General features: G+C 39.3%; 1 protein-coding gene across 3 annotated transcripts in view; it reads right to left on the bottom strand.

Moving 5' to 3' along the window:
- Positions 1 to 17,572, bottom strand: part of PNPLA8 (patatin like phospholipase domain containing 8) — a 36,722-nt gene that overhangs the window by 18,843 nt on the left and 307 nt on the right. Inside the window, exons 2-8 of one of the 3 annotated variants that reach the window (XM_031553313.1) lie at positions 16,632 to 16,637; positions 14,854 to 16,061; positions 14,238 to 14,387; positions 12,860 to 13,011; positions 11,469 to 11,563; positions 6,281 to 6,452; positions 1,912 to 1,969 (exon numbers count right to left, since the gene is read on the bottom strand). In XM_031553313.1, coding sequence (XP_031409173.1) covers positions 1,912 to 1,969; positions 6,281 to 6,452; positions 11,469 to 11,563; positions 12,860 to 13,011; positions 14,238 to 14,387; positions 14,854 to 15,969 — 1,743 coding nt within the window. In that variant the 5' untranslated portion in view covers positions 15,970 to 16,061; positions 16,632 to 16,637. Of the gene's footprint in view, positions 1 to 1,911; positions 1,970 to 6,280; positions 6,453 to 11,468; positions 11,564 to 12,859; positions 13,012 to 14,237; positions 14,388 to 14,853; positions 16,062 to 16,631; positions 16,638 to 17,278; positions 17,470 to 17,572 lie in introns of those variants that run through there. The other 2 variants (XM_003201999.4, XM_019612640.2) reach the window with 2 other exon arrangements.

The raw sequence follows: 17,572 nt of genomic DNA, 5'->3' as shown, positions 1-17,572 counted from the left end.
CTTGAGCTTTTTTTTTTTTTCCCCCCCCTCACTACTCATATTTTACTTCTTGAAGTGAAGTGCAACTTGCAAAATACTGAGCACATTTTGGAAAAATCCATCTCCCTTCAGGAATTTAACAGCTTACCCAACTGCACATTTTATTTTGATTTTACTGCCCTTGCAAAGAGTGCAAGCACTACAGAGTGATTACTACCAACAACTAGTCTCAATTCTATTTATGTTCATGTTTTATTACTGAAGAACATGGAATGAGGCCAAAGATCCCAGTTCAAAGATAACTTTCAAGTCAGTGTAGGCTAGCTTCTCTCTCAGAAAGTAACATACCACCCCATCCTTTTCATGTCCTTGTTTTAGACATGGACGAGGAACGCAGTCAGTCAAGCACATGTTTCTATGTTTAGAAAAATGTGAATGTCTTCCATTTAACAGTAAAGCGTTGAATATAGTGCTATGACACCAAAACACCTGTTAATTACAGACTGTTCTGAAATATATGCTATTATATTTCTCTTCTTTCTTCACACCCTATCCTTCACTAAAAATAAAATACCCATGCTTTCTCATCTTTCATGCTGTTTCTGTATATAACATCCCTCCAATTAATTGGTGCCCTTCAGATACAGGAAGAATAGAGATCTCAGGAAAGACAAACAAGACTGAGGAAAACCTGGTTATCCAGATAAAGTGGACAGACTCCTTTCACTTACTGCACAGTAAGAGATATCACATTTGACATGATGAGCCACAAGGCAACAGGCAGGGTTGCTGACCACTAGGTTAAGCACTAGATTGAGTTGTCCAGGACCCATTCAGCCTGGCCTTGAACACCCTCAGGGACAGGGCATCCACATCTCTGGGCAATGTGCTCCAGCACCTCACCACCCTCAGTCAAAAACTACCCCCTAATATCTAATCTAAACCTCTCCTCCATTAGTTTGAAACCATTTTCATTTGCCCTATCACTATGTACTGTGAAAAAGTCAATTTTCCTCATGTTTAAAATCCCCTTTAAATACTGGAAGGCCATTTTCCAGACTCAACAAGCCCAGTTCCCTCAGCCTGTCTTCATACAAGAGGTGCTCCAGCCCTCTAATCATCCTCATGGCCATCCTATGAACCCTCTCCAAAAGTGCCACATACTTCTTTACCCCAGACTTGGAGAAAGTACTTCAAATGGGGCCTCAAGAAGGCAGAGTAGAGAGAGACAATCACTGCTTCATCCTGCTGACCACTCCTTTTTTGATGCAGCCCAGGATACTGTTAGGCTTCCAGGTTGCAAGTGCACACTGCTGGTTCATGTTGTTTTTCATCGACCAGGACACCCAGGTCCTTCTGGGCAGGGCTACTCTCAATGAGCTCTTCTCCCAGTCTGCACACATATCTGAGATTGCACCAACTCACATGCAACACTTTGCACTTAGCTCTGCTGAACCTCATCAGTTTTACGAGGGCCCACCTTTCAAGTTAGTCAAGGTCTCTTTGGACAGCATCCCTTCCTTCTGACACATCAACTGCAGTGCTCAACTTGGCATCGTCTCCGAAACAGAGGGTGCACTCAACCCCATCATCTATGTCACTGATAAAGATGTTAAAGAGTACTGAACCCAAGATGGACCGGACCCCTGGGGGCCACCACTCCTTACCAACCTCCACCTGGATATAGAACCATTTACCATTTCTCTGCTTACAAACCTAAAACATCTAACTTACAGTATTAATAAAAACATGAGAAATTGCTATAGAAATCTAAGCTTCTAAAGAATTTTTATTCTTTAGAAACATGGGTTATCTTATACAGATGCTTGCAGAGCTTATCAGTGCTCACTTTTTTTTTTTTTATAAAATATTCTTCCCCGATAATACTTTAAGAGCATACAGTTAGTATTTATATTAGAACACTGTACTTACCTTTGGACATTTAGAATTTCGTGCAGTTTCAATCATTAGATTTGAGCCCATTTTTTCTCTACAAATAAACGTAGAAAAATGAAAATGCTCTGTGAGTTTTATCATGAATAAAAGACGTGTGTTTTTATAACCCCATATTAGTATTCTGCATTTAGAAGAAACAATGCTTGGATTTCACTTTAATAATCAGGTTTTTGCAGTATTTCAATGGACCAATGCTTCATGCTTTCTAGGCTGCTGGAAATGAGTTTGAAGAGTGAGGTCTTGATTCAGTTACTCACTTCATCACATAACCAAAAAATCATCATGATTACTCAACTACTTTACGAGAGCAAAACAAAGTACTTTGCTGCATTTCAGAATAATAATTTTAAAAAAAACAACAATCTCATCAAGAAGCTTTAGAGGAATAAAAGCAAACATTTTTCATTATGAGAACAAAAGCCAAGAAAATAAACACACCATCCTGTATGATTTAGAAGAATATTTTCCATAGAGTAATTCAGTGTGCATTTAACATTCATTTTATAGGTGGAATGTTTTCCATATCTTGTATTCTGATCACTAATGAGAAGGTAACTTTCCAGGTACAGGACACAGGCTGCTATAATTATACTAGATAATAACCTCTTAGCAGCTTTGACTTGTGTTTGCTTACAGTAAAGGTATAAAAGTCTATACAGTGAGTGCTCAAACATAAGAATTCCAAGTTCATGTAAACAGCCAAAAGAAAACTGAAAAGCTAGAACAATGTGCCAGGTTCTCCATGCAAATGGGATTCAATATTGCATTATACAAATCAATATACAGTAAGCACAATTTTCTTCACAAAGCATTGAATATAAATTATTAAAAATCACTCTTCAAATTGTAACGTAAGGAATCAGTAAGTTAAACGCATATGTAAGACACAATTGATACCCTTCAGCACTTTGAATAAGAACGTAAGCAAAATCAGTTGTAATTTTCATAAATTGAACTTATAACATGCCTCACAAATGAATGCAACATTAGTTGATTATTTTCAGCAAGATTACTTCCTGGAAATAATTCCATCAAATGCTAAGTGTGTATTGCATGCCCATATATGGTAAATTTGTACACTATTTCAAGGAAGGCTGACAAACCCAACTACCATCTAAACCAAAAATTCGCTCAGCACAGCTACGATTTGAATTTAAAATAAAACATAAAGCAGTTTTCCCATGCAGTTACTGAAAGTAAGCTCCAACCTTCTTATTTCCATAAAGAGATGCTATATGACCTTTCAGCTTCTTTCTTAATTCCAGGCTGCAAGGAAGTCTGCATGAATCTATACTGTTTCAATGAAATGATGTATAGGCATAGCAGCTCCCTTCAACACTGCAAAATTGGGTTAACAAAGACTCGTTTGTTGATATGACTTCTCATAGGAAGAAGTCCTTAGAGACAAAAGGAGGGGAACAAAGCTGGCTACTCTTTAACAATGCCTTTCTGGGAGTACAAGAGCTCTCCATCCCTCAGAACAGGAAAGCAGGCAGTGGAGGCAGGAAGCCAGTGTGGCTTGGCAAGGACCTGCTGGTCAAACTAAGGAAAAAGAAGGGCAAGTACAGACAGTAGAAGTGAGGACATGTCACCTGGGAAGAGTACAGAGATGCTGTCTGGACTTGCACAGATAGGATTAGGAAAGCCAAAGCACAGATGGAACTGAACATGGCAAGGGATGTTAAAAACAACAAGGAGGGGTTCAACAGGTACATAGGTCAGAAGAGACAGGCCAAAAAGAGCATATCTCCCCTGCTAAATGAGAAAGGAGAACTGGCTACAACAGATACAGAGAAAGCTGAGGTAATCAGTGAGTTCTTTGCCTCAGTCTTCACTGGCAGCCAAAATTCCCTGAACCTGAGCCTCTGGGCAGGAACAGTGAGGTGGGAGCAAACTCCTCCTTACTGTAAGGGTGGAGCAAGTCCAAGACTGACTCACGACACTGAATGTCTACAAGTCCATTGGAGCCAAACGACATGCATCCCAGGGTCTTAAGGGAGCTGGCTGAGGTAGTTGCCAAGCTGCTCTCCACTATATTTGAAAAGTCATAGTTGTCAGGCAATTTCCCCAAGAACAAGAGAAACATTACCCCTCTTTACAAGAAAAGGAGGAAGGAGGACCTGGGGAACTACGGGCCAGTGAGCCTCACCTCTGTGCCCAGGAAGATCATAGAACAGATCTCCTGGAAGACACATTAAGGCACAAGGCATGAGCAGATGATCTGAGACAGCCAGCATGGCTTCACTAAAGGAAGGTTAGGCCTGATCAACCTATTTGCCTTTTATGACAGAGTGGGCATGGGTGCACAAAGGGAAGGCAACTAATGTACTCTAACATTTTTATCAAGATGATAGGATTAAGTGCACCCTCAGCAAGTTCACTTATGACACCAACCTGAGCAGTGTGGTTGATACAGCGGAAGGAAGGGATGCCATCCAGAGGGACCCTGATAAAAATTAAGAGGTGGGCACTTCTAAACGTAATGAGGTTCAACAAAGCATAGGGCAAGGTTTTGCACTTGGATCCAGGTAATCTCAGACATGTATATGAACTGGGACAAGAACTCCTTGAGAGTAGCTCTGTTGAGAAAGACTTAGAGGTCATGATTGATGAAAAACTGAACATGAGCCAGCAGCGTGTGCTTGCAACCTGGAAGAGTGGGTTTCATGAAAAGAGGGGTGGTCAGCAGGGACAGGGAGGTTAATTGTCCCTCTGTTCTGTCTTCAGGGAGCCTGTGTCCAAATCTGGGGCCCCTAACACAGGAAAGATGTGGAGTTTTCAGAAAGCATCCAGAGGAGGGCCAGAAAGATGATCCAAGGGCTGCAGCACCTCTCCTATGAAGGTAGGTTGAAGGAACTGGGCTTGTTCAAACCTGGGAAAAGAGAAGGCTGCGGGGAAATTTTGTTGCAGCCTTCCAATATTTAAAAGAATTTTATAAACAGGAAGGAAATCAACATTTTACACAAGAAGACAGAGACAGACTAGTTTAAAATCATTGCCCCTCTGCCTAAATCTCCCTTCCTTTAGCTATCAGGGGGAAGTTTTTAACTGAGAGGGTAGTCAGGAGCTGGAACAGGTTGCTGATGTCCAGCCTCTGGAGGTGTTTAAAGCCAGGCTGGATGGGACCACAGGCAATCTGATTTAGTACTTGATCTAGCAGCTAGCAAGCCTGCCTGTAGCAGGGGGGCTGGAACGTGATGAACCTTGAGGTCCTCCCAAAGTTCAAGCCATGATTAAAAATTAAATGTACTGATCATAGAATCTAATCTATGAATCATATAATTGCCTTGCTTTTGTGTACTGTAAATGAGTAGTGTGCTTTACTTCCCTTGTGTTATATGCAGCTGCAAAGAATTTTTGATTTTAATTAAAGGCATACAAAATACTGTCACAAGCTAATTTTTGTAATTTTACAATTTTCTGGGCAGAAGAAAAACTCTAGTTATCTCAGAAGAAAAATAGGATACTGGTTTCGTCAACAATTTTTTTCCTAAAAATATGCAAAAGCAAAGAAAGAAATGCTTGGAAGCTTTTCTTCACTTCAGCAAAGCAGTGAAATGCTTACCACTTGGGAAGCACAGGCCATTGTAAGAAACTTGTTACTTATCCAAAGAAGCTTCTGGCCATTTTACATCCACTCTCATGTTAAGTCATTTCTGTTCTTTCAGTTGCAGTGCCAGCTAACACTGTACATTTTCAAGAACTGAACTATCAATATGAATACAGATGAATGAAAATAACAGAATACATAATTATTATTTCTTCTTCTTGGGAAAAAAAAAAAAAGATTTTTTCCCAAGTACTTGTTAACGCATTTATATACTTGTACATTGTTAACTTCAACACAGTGAATATTTCTTCCATTGCAATTCTGCAATCTGACAGATTTTTTTTTCCTATTTTATAGGAATGGGAAATGGTTAAAATCCCTCAATAGAGCAGCTAAAAATCTAATATCCCTATTACAACTTATTTCAGTTCTTACTATATCTCCTTACAAAAAAAAAAAGCATAGCAGGTGGCTAGTAAAATTTAATGCAGATCTGTAATGAGTCAGATCAAGTAGCTGGCAAGCATTCAAAAATATAATCAGAAATCAGTGCACTAAAAGCTTACTCCACTCCTAAAGAAAATTACACTAAAGGATTCCAGTGTTCTGTTAAACATTAAAACAACTATTTTCAAAGAATTAGACTATATACTAATCATTTTTCTTTGTTTTAAAAACTTGCTTACCAAAGAGACACCAACAAAAACAAAGGCTATTAGATTTGTAATAGTAAATTATATTTAACTTTTTTCTTTTAAAAAAAAACAAACAAAACAAAACAAAAAAAACACTTACTTGAGCATTTTTTCCCAGACATCACTGTCATAAAAGGCATGGCTCCAGCCCATCTTAACTGTTCCAACAATAACATTCTGCTTAAAAACATCTGATCCCAACTTGTGATACAATTCTTCGCAATCATCCAGAGGAATATGGAACAACCCCAACATAAAAGCTAATATAGCTCCTGAAAAGAAATATTTTGAAATTTTAAGTATAGTACATAATGAGATTATAATGATGGATTATTAATTACCATAATATTCACAGGTTAAGAAAATGTCTGTTTTGAGAAGGGTGATCAACTGACATTTCTAACACCACATTCCTGTTCAAAAACAACAAACAATTGTTTAAGGACAACCAGAAGTTAGGAAGAGTCTATTTTCAAAAACAAATTATTTTAGACATTGACAAATGCTATTCTTTTGTTTTGCAGACTTCATCCCTGCCAAAAATATATGGCAGAAAGCAGGTTAAATCCACTGCATTATTTGGAAAGAGAAATGTGTAGGAGTAGTCTGTGCTGTAGCATTTAAAAATATTTAGAGCATTTCTTGATATCTTACAAACTCCTTGATTTTTTAAAGAAAACTTCTAGCAAATTCTGTAACAGGGGAGCTTTTTTTGTTTTGGAATATATTTGGTTGCAATTATTTATAATTAATCATCAACAGAAGCCTTGTAGAAGGATCTAGGTAGAACAGAGCACTGGATGATCATCAACAGCCATGAAGTTCAACAAAGTAAAATGGCAGTTCCTGCACTTGGAATGGGTAACACCAGACACAGCCAGGGAGACCAGTGGCTTGAGAGCAGCTCAGCAGGAAGAGACCCGAGGGTGCTGGTAACAGCAGGCTCAGAATAAGCTAGCAGTGCACCCTGGCAACCAAGAAAGCAAACTGCATTTTGGGGGTGCATTAAGTACTACCGAGCCAGCCAGTCAGAGACAATTTTCCCACTACGTTTAGCACTGATACAGCTTCACCACAGTGTGTGCAGTTCTGGACTTCACTGTGTAAAAAAAATACTAAGGTCCTTGAAAGCTTCCAGAGGAGGGTAACAGAACCGGTAAAAGCATGGCAAAGTACATCCTATGAGGAGAGGCAGAGAACACCTGGTATACCTAGCCTGAAGAAGAAGAGGCTGATAGGTGATCTCACTGCTCTTTGCAGCTCCCTGAGGAAGGGAAATGCAGAAGATGTCAGTTTCTTCTCCTTGGAACCAATGACATACAGGATTGGCACAAAGCTGTGTAAGAGGAGGTTCACATTGGACGTTAGGAAAAATGTATTTACTATGCAAGTGGTTTAACACTGGAACAGCTTCCTAAAGAGGCAATGATGCCCTAAGCTTGCCAGTGTTGAAGGGGCATTTGTGTTACACTTATGCTCTAACATTCAGTTAACCCTACAGTGGGCAGGCAGTTGGACTTGATAATCTTTTACTGTCTGTTCCAACTATTCTATTCATACACACTGCCATCTAGTGTGTGCATAAAACAAGAATGACATACCCTTGTAGGAAAAAACAGTTTCCAAAAAGCACAGTTGCAGAATACCAAATGCAAAAATATCTTCCCTATTACCACCTGAGAAACAGCATCAAAGCCCACAGTGTATTGACACAAAAATGGCAACAGATATTATCAGTCAAGTTACCCATTAAAGGGCTTTGCTGAAATCTGTTGGATGGTAACAAGACACTCCCAGGAGAGAAAAGCTAAAATTGAAGGTGATGACCTAATGACCCAGTGAAAACACGTCTAATGCTTCCTCCACTTTCTGGCCTGTTATCACAGACTTCTACACTCCAGCGATCATCTCAGCCTTGGCTGCCAACATTTCAGAGAACAACAACAACAAAAAAAAAAAAACACCAAAACACAAATTACTAAATAAAACTTGAGAGGCTAAGGAGCATATCTTGAAGAACATGGGTATACAGCAGGCCAATAAGACATAAGATAGGCAAGAATGTAAGCTGAAGGATGAAAGTATTCCTTCCTTACTCAACTCGGCACCAGTAAGATGTCAGCTGAAGCTCTGCATCTGGTCCTAATGGAGACTAACTGAAAAAAATACATATATATATATATTCACAAAAAAAATCCATGTGTCAAAGTAACCAAACTCTAAGGAAAGACCAAATAAATGATGAAAGCCTTTAAATGCACAGCAGGCTGCTTCAAAAAGAAAGGAAGTAATGTCATCCATGGCCCTAGGGAGTTAGGACATGGAAAAACGCACTTGAACTGCAAAAGGATGATTGACATTACCTTTTGGAAATGCTGTTGTCTAATGACAACAGAGCACCAGAACAAGGTTTCCGATGACATCTGTTATGATGCAAAAATCTGACAACTGTCACCAGTGAAACAGACATAGCTTATTCATCTTTTGGGAAATTGGAAAGGTTTCTAAGATCAATCCCAGCTTTGTAATATCACAACTTGATGTATTTATGAGTTGTCTTGAAAACATATTTCTTCAATCAGGAAAGTGTTCAAACAGCATTTCAAAACTAAAAAGAAAACATGAGGGAAAAACCACACCCAAACCATTAATAAAAATGCTGACTTAGTTTCAGGAGGCTCCTAACCTACAAATCCATGAAGGCTGGGAGAATGCATAGGAGAACGAACCCTGTATTGTTCTTAACCTCAGAGGATTTTTGGAGAAGATCCTTAGGATCTTATGCAGATTTCCTATACACTCAAAACTAGTGACCAAAGAAATCACTACGGTACAGATATCTCTGTAGTAAAATGAGTGGGAGTGTATAAACAGGAGAGGAAAAGACTGTTTCCAAGGGTGGATAGCGATAGGACAAGGGGGAATGGTTTTAAACTAAGACAGGGGAGGTTTAGGTTAGGTATTAGGAGAAAGTTTTTCACATGGAGGGTGGTGAGGCACTGGAACAGGTTGCCCAAGGAGGTTGTGGATGCCCCATCCCTGGAGGCATTCAAGGCCAGGCTGGATGTGGCTCTGGGCAGCCTGGTCTGGTGGTTGGCAACCCTGCACGTGGCAGGAGGGGTTGAAACCAGATGATCATTGTGGTCCTTTTCAACCCAGGCCATTCTACGTTTCTATGAGTGGTTCTCTAAGCATACTGTTTTTGAGTGCAGAGCATGTCAGTGATCCAATCCGCCACGGCACTAATTATTACAAAGATTACTAATTATATGAAGATTTAGGAAGAAGTCCTACTAGAATTCTTGGAGGAGATCCACACATGGAAAACATGGCAGTATGCACTTGGCCTGATCACATATTCTTAATGTTATAAACTGCTCCATGTGATTGAACTGTAAGCACACCATTAGAGAAGTATCTCTGACTGATGTATGTGAGGACTTTGCAGGAAGCGAAAATACAAGCAAATGTGCAGGTAAGAAGACCTCAAAAGGTTAAGTGTTGCGTCCATTTATGAAAGCATACCACACTCCAGAGCTCTGTGATAAACATACGGAATTCCCAATAGCTCAGTTCATGGAGTAATGGTACTACTTGCTTTCATCTATAGACTTTTGTACAGCACAAACTCAGTGCAGAATTTACATTAACTTTGTTCTCCATAAAAAAAAAAGTACCGTTAAGTGGTCCTTGTTGCATTTCATGGGCTTGAAGACTTTCTGGTACACCTAGGCCCAGATATTATGCTCAGCAACAGGCAAGTGAGTTAAGTTTGCAGGGCATCATTATAGGGATCTTCCTGCGTGGCTGCCACACTTACACCCCATGACCACTATGGAGATGTACAAGTTAGCTATCTACACAGACTGTGATAAGCAAAACCTAGTCCTCAAAGGCCACACAGCTAAGGATAATAAGAGAGATGAGTAGTGCAGTAGAAAAGAAAAAAAATCTGTAACATAAGGGGCATCCCTCTTATTTTTTGTAAATCACAGTTCAACCAGCTGCAAGCACCTGCAAATTTTATTGGTATAAATACAAGTACCAACAATGTAGATCACAATGGCCAAGTACACAGCCAGCACAAACTGACAAACATTCACAATCTCCCCCAGCCAAGATTTTCATGTATTGTACTTCTGACTAGCACAGACAAAAACTTGCTAATGGAATGAAAGCTTAAAAGAATGCATTAAGTATTTATTAACAATTACAGAGTAGTGGGATTGAACCAAGTAAGAATACTAAGCTTCTCTGTTAGAGATAAAACATCTTATCATGATGGAAAATGACAGTTTCACTAACAGAACTCTCCTAAATATTCCAAAAGAAACAACTTTCTACTACTAAATAACCTTATTAGTAGTCTCTGAAAAAAAAAAAAAATTAGTAAGGTAAAACAGGCAGCCATAACAAACAAATTCTGACTAGTAGACAAACACTGTCCCCTTCTCTATTTTGACCCTACAAAGCAGTTTCTGTCTTTGAAAACATGGACAGTGTATTTACCCATAATGATCTGTTTAATATATTTCAGAACTGAATTGTATTGGAGGATAACTATGGGGGGGGAAAAAAAAAACAAAACAAGGAGAACTTCAGTTTCTAAAGAAACTAAACTATTGAATGCATCTCTCATGTTATAAAGAAGAAATGCACTGTAATTAGTTTACCATAACATCCTGAAGCAATGATGGTCTTTCTAAAAGAAGCTTATCTTTACAGTTGCCTCCTAGGGAGAGGCAACTTATTGAGTCACAGAGTAATAATTGAGGATGGGAGGACTCTCTAGAGGTCATGTAGTCCAACCTCTTGGTGAAAATGATTCAACTAGAACATGCTGGTCAGGATCCATCATGCATGGATATATCAGTCTGACCAGGCAACTCATCCTACTGTCCAACCATCTTTGCAAGAAAAAAGGTGCTTCCTTATCTTAATAATAATTTTTTATATTCCAGTTTCTCTGTTTTTCTCCTATCACTGCGTACCTTCACAAAGAGCCTTGCTTCATCTTCTCTCTATTTTCATATTAGTTGAAAGAGCAATAAGGTCTCACAGAACCACAGCCTTCTCTTCTGAAAGCTGAGTTAAGAAGTATATCATGAATTACCCTAAGTTTTTAATGTAGAAGAACTAAAAAAAGAAAGCCTTTAGAAGTTAAACCTGTACTTTCCCCAGCTTACAATCAAAATCAGAAATCTGGCAAATTTTGCAAAATCTACATCTAAGTCCACATGTTCTTACTATATTCATAACAAAATTCCAACTTGTAGAACAACAATTACCTGTGCTTACACCACAAATGTAGTCAAAAAGATGATGAACTGGCTTTCCAGTAAGTTCTTCTAGTTTCCGTAGTGTTTGAAGTGCAACTAAACCTCTGAAATACACAAAAAACCCAACACAATCATACACAATGGTAGTTTTATCTTACGTAGATTTAATTAAGCCTACCTTTGCTTAATCATAACTGATATCTACAATATTAAGAATCGAGAATATTTCAGGGAATGAAAGCATATTGGTATCAATCCTTTCCAGCCCAATGCTAAAAAACTGAGTAAGGCAGAAGAAGCACTAAAGCAAAGCACTATCTTGGCAACACATTCTGCTGAGAACAGCCCCTGTTGTGTGCTACCTCTAACCCTATCCTGGCTTGTGTTGAAGAGCACTATTCAGCCCTGCACAAAGATCAGCTGAACACTACTAATTAAGACACAGAACAGACAGTAGTCAGTGATCAGGCTGACTCTTTGGACTTGTTTCATTTTCATGGTATAGATATAACAACTCATTTCTAAAAATAAGGTGCTTTAATGGAACCATTAAGAAACTCCTAATCAGTAGCAAGTTCTTGAAAGTCTTACCCTGTAAAACATACCACTCAAAAAAAAGAAACCTCCTCAATTCACAAGGAGACACATACAAAACTCTTTTTCTTCCTATTCATTTTATTAATAAGTTTATATTAATTTCATGGTACTGTGTGTACAACCAAGCTGTATTCCTGTTTTATAGGAACAAAGCAATACCTTTACAGTCAAAGCTACAGACTACTTCCCACTAAACAAATTTAAGCATAAGTATTTAAGAAAAAATATACAATTTAGACATACTGATAATACTATACATTATATTAACTCAGCAGCCCCATATTTTTAAAATACTACTATCCAGTGCAAACATCAGGTTTGCACCATACTCTTACTGCTTACTGAATGCTACTGATTTTGGTGCACATAAATACTATGAGGAAACAAAGTTGGTGAAACTATTTATGCTATGGACTTCATACTCTGTTCTCTAACAATAAAGACTAATCAATCAGTAAATATTTGCTAAAAACATTTCTTCAAACATGCCTCAAAACATAGCTGTCAGTAAACAAGATTTTAAATTTAATGCACATGATTTTGATGCTCTCTACAAATTCTGGTAAGTGTACAAATGAACACTAAGTTAGAGTACAGGCATCTAATGATTTGTGGTACATATATTAATGAAAGTTCACACAGAAACACATGCAAAAGTAAGTACCTGTGACTTGAATAGTCAAATGCAACAGAATTGTAAATCAGAAAATTCCATGTTTAGGCACAAAAATATTAAAGAGAAACTTCAATTCTATTCCCAGATACACTACAAAAAGAAACCTATGAGTATATAAAAGCTTCACCTTGTTCCTCCTCCATCAATAGCAAGGACTCGAATTCCCCAGCCTTTCACCGGATCTGTATATCCAATTATTGCCAAAGTCTCCCTAACAGCAGCCTGAAGACTTTCATCATTTGCTTGTCTCAATCGCAGTAGGCATGGGATTATCTTTTCCTGCAGTCAGAAAGAAATAACTTTGTATTTGTCAAGATGCTTGCACTGAAAGAATTCACATTCAAATTTACTAGTTTTGCATTTTAGAGTAATAGCCATATATTAGTGGAAGGAAAACTTCTTTGAAGCCATCTCTATATCTAACATGGGGAAAAAATGTCTCCAATACTATGTTGTATACTCCTTACTGTTAAAATAGCCAGCTATCAAAATTCAACAATCAAGCTGAAATTCGAATCCTTCTAATTTTTTTACTAATATTTACTGTTATTTCAGTTGTTGTTGTATTTTACCAATTAGTTTTATTGACATTGTCACATTTGCAAAATAAGAATTTAAAATACTAAGCATATTAAAGTATAGCTAAAAGCACAGATTTTGCTGGATAGATATCACTCTGTTGCAAAGCAGGAAGTGCATCTGAAGTAGCACAATAATATCAAAAGAAACAAAAGTTAAAATTCTTCCTCATACTGACTAATCTTTATATTTGGAGTTATTATCACAAAGATACACAGGATTATAACCAAGGTAGGAGTAGCAAGCATACTCTCTCATAATAAAATAAATCACAACTATTCTATTCATGTGCATGCTTGGCCTGTGCCCAGGCAGGGTAATTCATCTGGCTGGAACTTCACTGCACCAGTTTTACAGTTCATGTCAGCCACTTGTCACATCTGCTGGGAAAAGACATGGGACTGAAGCACGGTGATTTGGTCAGCAGTGCTGGAATAGTCTACTACCTAACTCCTGTCCTCTCACTGCACGCAGGAAAGAAAACAAGTAGAACTAGATTACACAAACTTCTTATTTGATGGCTATGCTCCAGTCCTGTCCTCTTCCTTTGAAGGGAACATGTAAAGAAGCATCACAACTATTGTACAGACAGAGATCAACTGTACCGTACATTCATTTCTGGTCGACTGCAAAACAGAACAGAGTGTACAACCATCACCTACAACTAGAATTAGCTACATTATCTATCCACGTGACAGTGCTGTAGCTTCTAAATAAACATAACAATCCTAAGAGTCTTAAGCTAAATTACTGATAGCGTGTAGATAGATCTGCTGAACCAGCTAAACAAATAGCTATAAAAAAAAAAAAAACATTCTCCACAAGTAGAAAATATGCCTAGCCAACAAAAGTACTGCAGAAAATTTTACTTTATAAGACTTTCGCTAATAGATATTTATTGCTTGTTTAAGCATAATTGTTTGCACCTTAATTGCAACTCCTCTGCTCTCTGGAAATTCCAGAAGATGGTAAGTCAATTCTTCAACCCTGCTGATACAGACTCTTCGATTTGAGGATCTTCGTAGGGCTTGAACTAATGCTCGAGTCCTGTTATCGATACTCACTCTTGCTATGATCTAAAACAGATAAAAGTTATGCAAAGTACACAAGATACACTAAGACATGTATGCAAATTGTCAAGATTAACTGCAAAAGGTTATTTTAAGATTTCACAGAAGTGCTGGACAGCACTTGCTATACTAGAGGTCTGCTACAGAACACAAATAAGGTTTTCTTAGATATAAACAGACTTTGTTTACCAGAAAATAAGTAAAGAACGCTCACAGTAACAACGTCCTGAACAAGCTGGTGTCAGTATTTCTAATGGGCTGTTTTTTTCAGGACAACTCCAAAATTACAGCAGGTAGATCATGAAAAAGCATAACATTACTGTAGCTACTACAAGAATAAATAGCTACATCTACCCATAATGCATATAGATAAGACCTGTATGCACACACTATACAAACACATGAATATATACACGGCTATAAAAATATACATAGAAACAATAGATGTGTAAAAATAACACTAAAGACTTACCTTTTCTCTCTGAAGGGACAAATGTTTTTCCCTCTCTTCTGCAATCTTAGTCTCTTTGAGTTCATCCTCCTCATCTTTCTCAGACCCTTCTTGCTCTAGCTGTTTACTCTTTTCCTGTGCAGCAACTTTTGTATCCGATCTTAACTTGGGAACCAATCCACCAATGTAACTGTCTACAAAAGCCTGTACGCTGTTACTGGGATATGAAAGAAAGTTTGCAATACTTTTTTTAGTGGAAACTGGAAGAGCAGCATTTGACTTCTCAGCACCCTGAGTCTCTGTTTCAGGAGCTAAAGGAGCTGCTGAATTCGCTGTTTCTTCACTAATTATAGTACTCTCTGATGAATCAAGCTTCGCTTCACTTTTAGAGCCCTTTAACAAAGCATTCCTCTTCTTCTCTTGATCCATAACAGAAATATTACTGAAGTACCAGTTGATATGATCAGCAACAAAGTTATAAGTCTCTCCAAAACTTGTAGAAAGGTAGCTTATATGAAAAAGGTGGTTTTTAGCAGATGTTGAATCTTCTGGAATATCTTGATTACTGTCACTTGTACTGCTTAACACAAACTCCAAGTTTTCATTTGTGCTACTGGATTGCTTGGCAGCTAGGCCTCTGTTGCAATCCTCCTGAGTTCTGGCATCTGAGAATTGTTTACCACTTTCCAAATTCACATTGAGGTTATTTTCATCTGCATTACTTTTAGTATCCTTTCCTAAAGTACCTGAGTGTGACTTTAAACGAGCTATTCGCGAAACCAGTTCACTGTGAGTGCCAGACACTGCCTTTGAAACAGATTCTATAGTATTCTTAATTCGTGACATGCGACTGTTCACTTTTGCAAGTCCTTTGGAAGAAGAAGTTAAAAGTTTAGAAACTCTGTAATACAAAAAGTCACGACTGAAAACGTGTTTGCTATACCACAGTGTTCTGCTTCTGGCCCATTTATACTGAGGCTCACCGGTATGAAAAACTCTAAGATGAATGGCATGACTTATCCTACAGCAGACTTTAGGTCTATACAAACACAGGTACTTGTTTCTTTGCTTCCACCAAAGACTTTTTGGGCTAATCACAAAGAATAAATATGCATCTAGGAACAAATGAACTGTCATTACTTATAAATTACACCCTTCCTATGTTGTTTGTCTACTTCATCCCGGAAGATATATTTCAATAAATAAGCCTCAAATTGTGGCGTTACCTGGGAAAAAAAAAAAATAATAATAATGGAAACATCAAATCAATAATAAGTTAGACGAAAAGCTCAGAGTTGTTTAAAGCTGATGCAGCTTATTTGCTGCTCCAGTAAAGGCAGATAAATAACCTCACAGTGGTGGTACCTAGTGCCAAGGACACTTGGTAGTAAAGTCCCAACAACTACAAGGCCTAATGTTCATAGAATCACAGAATGGCCAGGCTTGGAAAGGGACCTCAAGGATCACGAATCTTCAACTCCCCTGTCACATGCAGGGCCACCAACTTCCCCATTTAATACTAGACCAGGCTGCCCAGGGCCTCATCCAATCTAGCCTTGAACACCTCCAGGGACGGGGCATCCACAACCTCTCTGGGCAGCCCGTTCCAACACCTCACCACTCTCTCTGTAAAGAAGACATCCAACCCTGACATCCAACCTAAATCTTCCCTCCCTCAAAACCATTTCCCCTTGTCCTGCAGTTATCAACCCTTTCAAAGAGTTGATTCCCCTCCTGTTTGTAGGCTCCCTTTAGGTACTGAAAGGGTGCAATGAGGTCACCCCACAGCCTTCTTTTCTCCAGGCTGAACAAGCCCAGCTCCCTCAGCCTGTCTTCATAGGGGAGGTGCTCCAGTCCCTGATCATCTTTGTGGTCCTCCTCTGGACCCTCTCCAACAGCTCCCTGTCTTTTTTGTACTGGGGGCTCCAGACCTGGACACAGTACTCCAGATGGGGCCTCACAAGAGCAGAGTAGAGGGGGACAACCACCTCCCTGTCCCTGCTGGCCATCCCTCTTCTGATGAAGCCCAGGATACCATTTGCTTTCCGAGCTATTAATCAAAAGTTAATGTTCACCTTGAGCAACATGCAACCCTCACGAAAACCAGTTAGTGACATACAGAGAAGTGTCTGCTGGTCCTTCCCATTGGCAGAAATTTGCATTTTTTTCAGCAGGTGGTTTTGTGCAATGAGACAAAGTTCCAAATGAAAATGATACGGTACTGGTGCCTCTTGGAGCAACTGCTCTCAGGGCAGAAAGAGCACCAACACTTTGGTCAAATCTGTGTAGCGCTAAACTAAATTCAACGAAGCGATCCCATCCTCAAGCCAGTACACTATATAATTCCTATTCCACAAGCAAATCACGAACTTTCCTAGGGTTGCTCGAAGCTTTACACGGTATTCACCCACCCGCGCAGACACGCGGGCTCAAACCCATCGTTTACCTCACTGGTAAACGGCCACCCCCGGCCCAACTGCTGCCAAGCGCCGCAGCCGCGGTGAAGTCGAGGCGGGACCGACCGCAAACAAACGGCCTACTCACGATCTCCCCAGGTCGCGTCCCACCCGTCCAGCGCTACCCCAGCCACCGGCCCGGGGCTGATATAGGCGGGGAGGCGTTGGGGGAAGGGGCGGAGGGCGCGCTTTGTTTGTACCTTCACCGCTTCGCGGAAACGATTTCGCGAGCACCGCGTCAGAGGGCGGCGAGGCTCGCCCGGCCCCGCCTCGCCCCACGCCCA

The sequence above is a fragment of the Meleagris gallopavo genome, chromosome 1 (assembly GCF_000146605.3).
Source record: "Meleagris gallopavo isolate NT-WF06-2002-E0010 breed Aviagen turkey brand Nicholas breeding stock chromosome 1, Turkey_5.1, whole genome shotgun sequence".
Classification (NCBI taxonomy): domain Eukaryota; kingdom Metazoa; phylum Chordata; class Aves; order Galliformes; family Phasianidae; genus Meleagris; species Meleagris gallopavo.
This window is presented reverse-complemented; position numbering and strand designations above follow the sequence as displayed.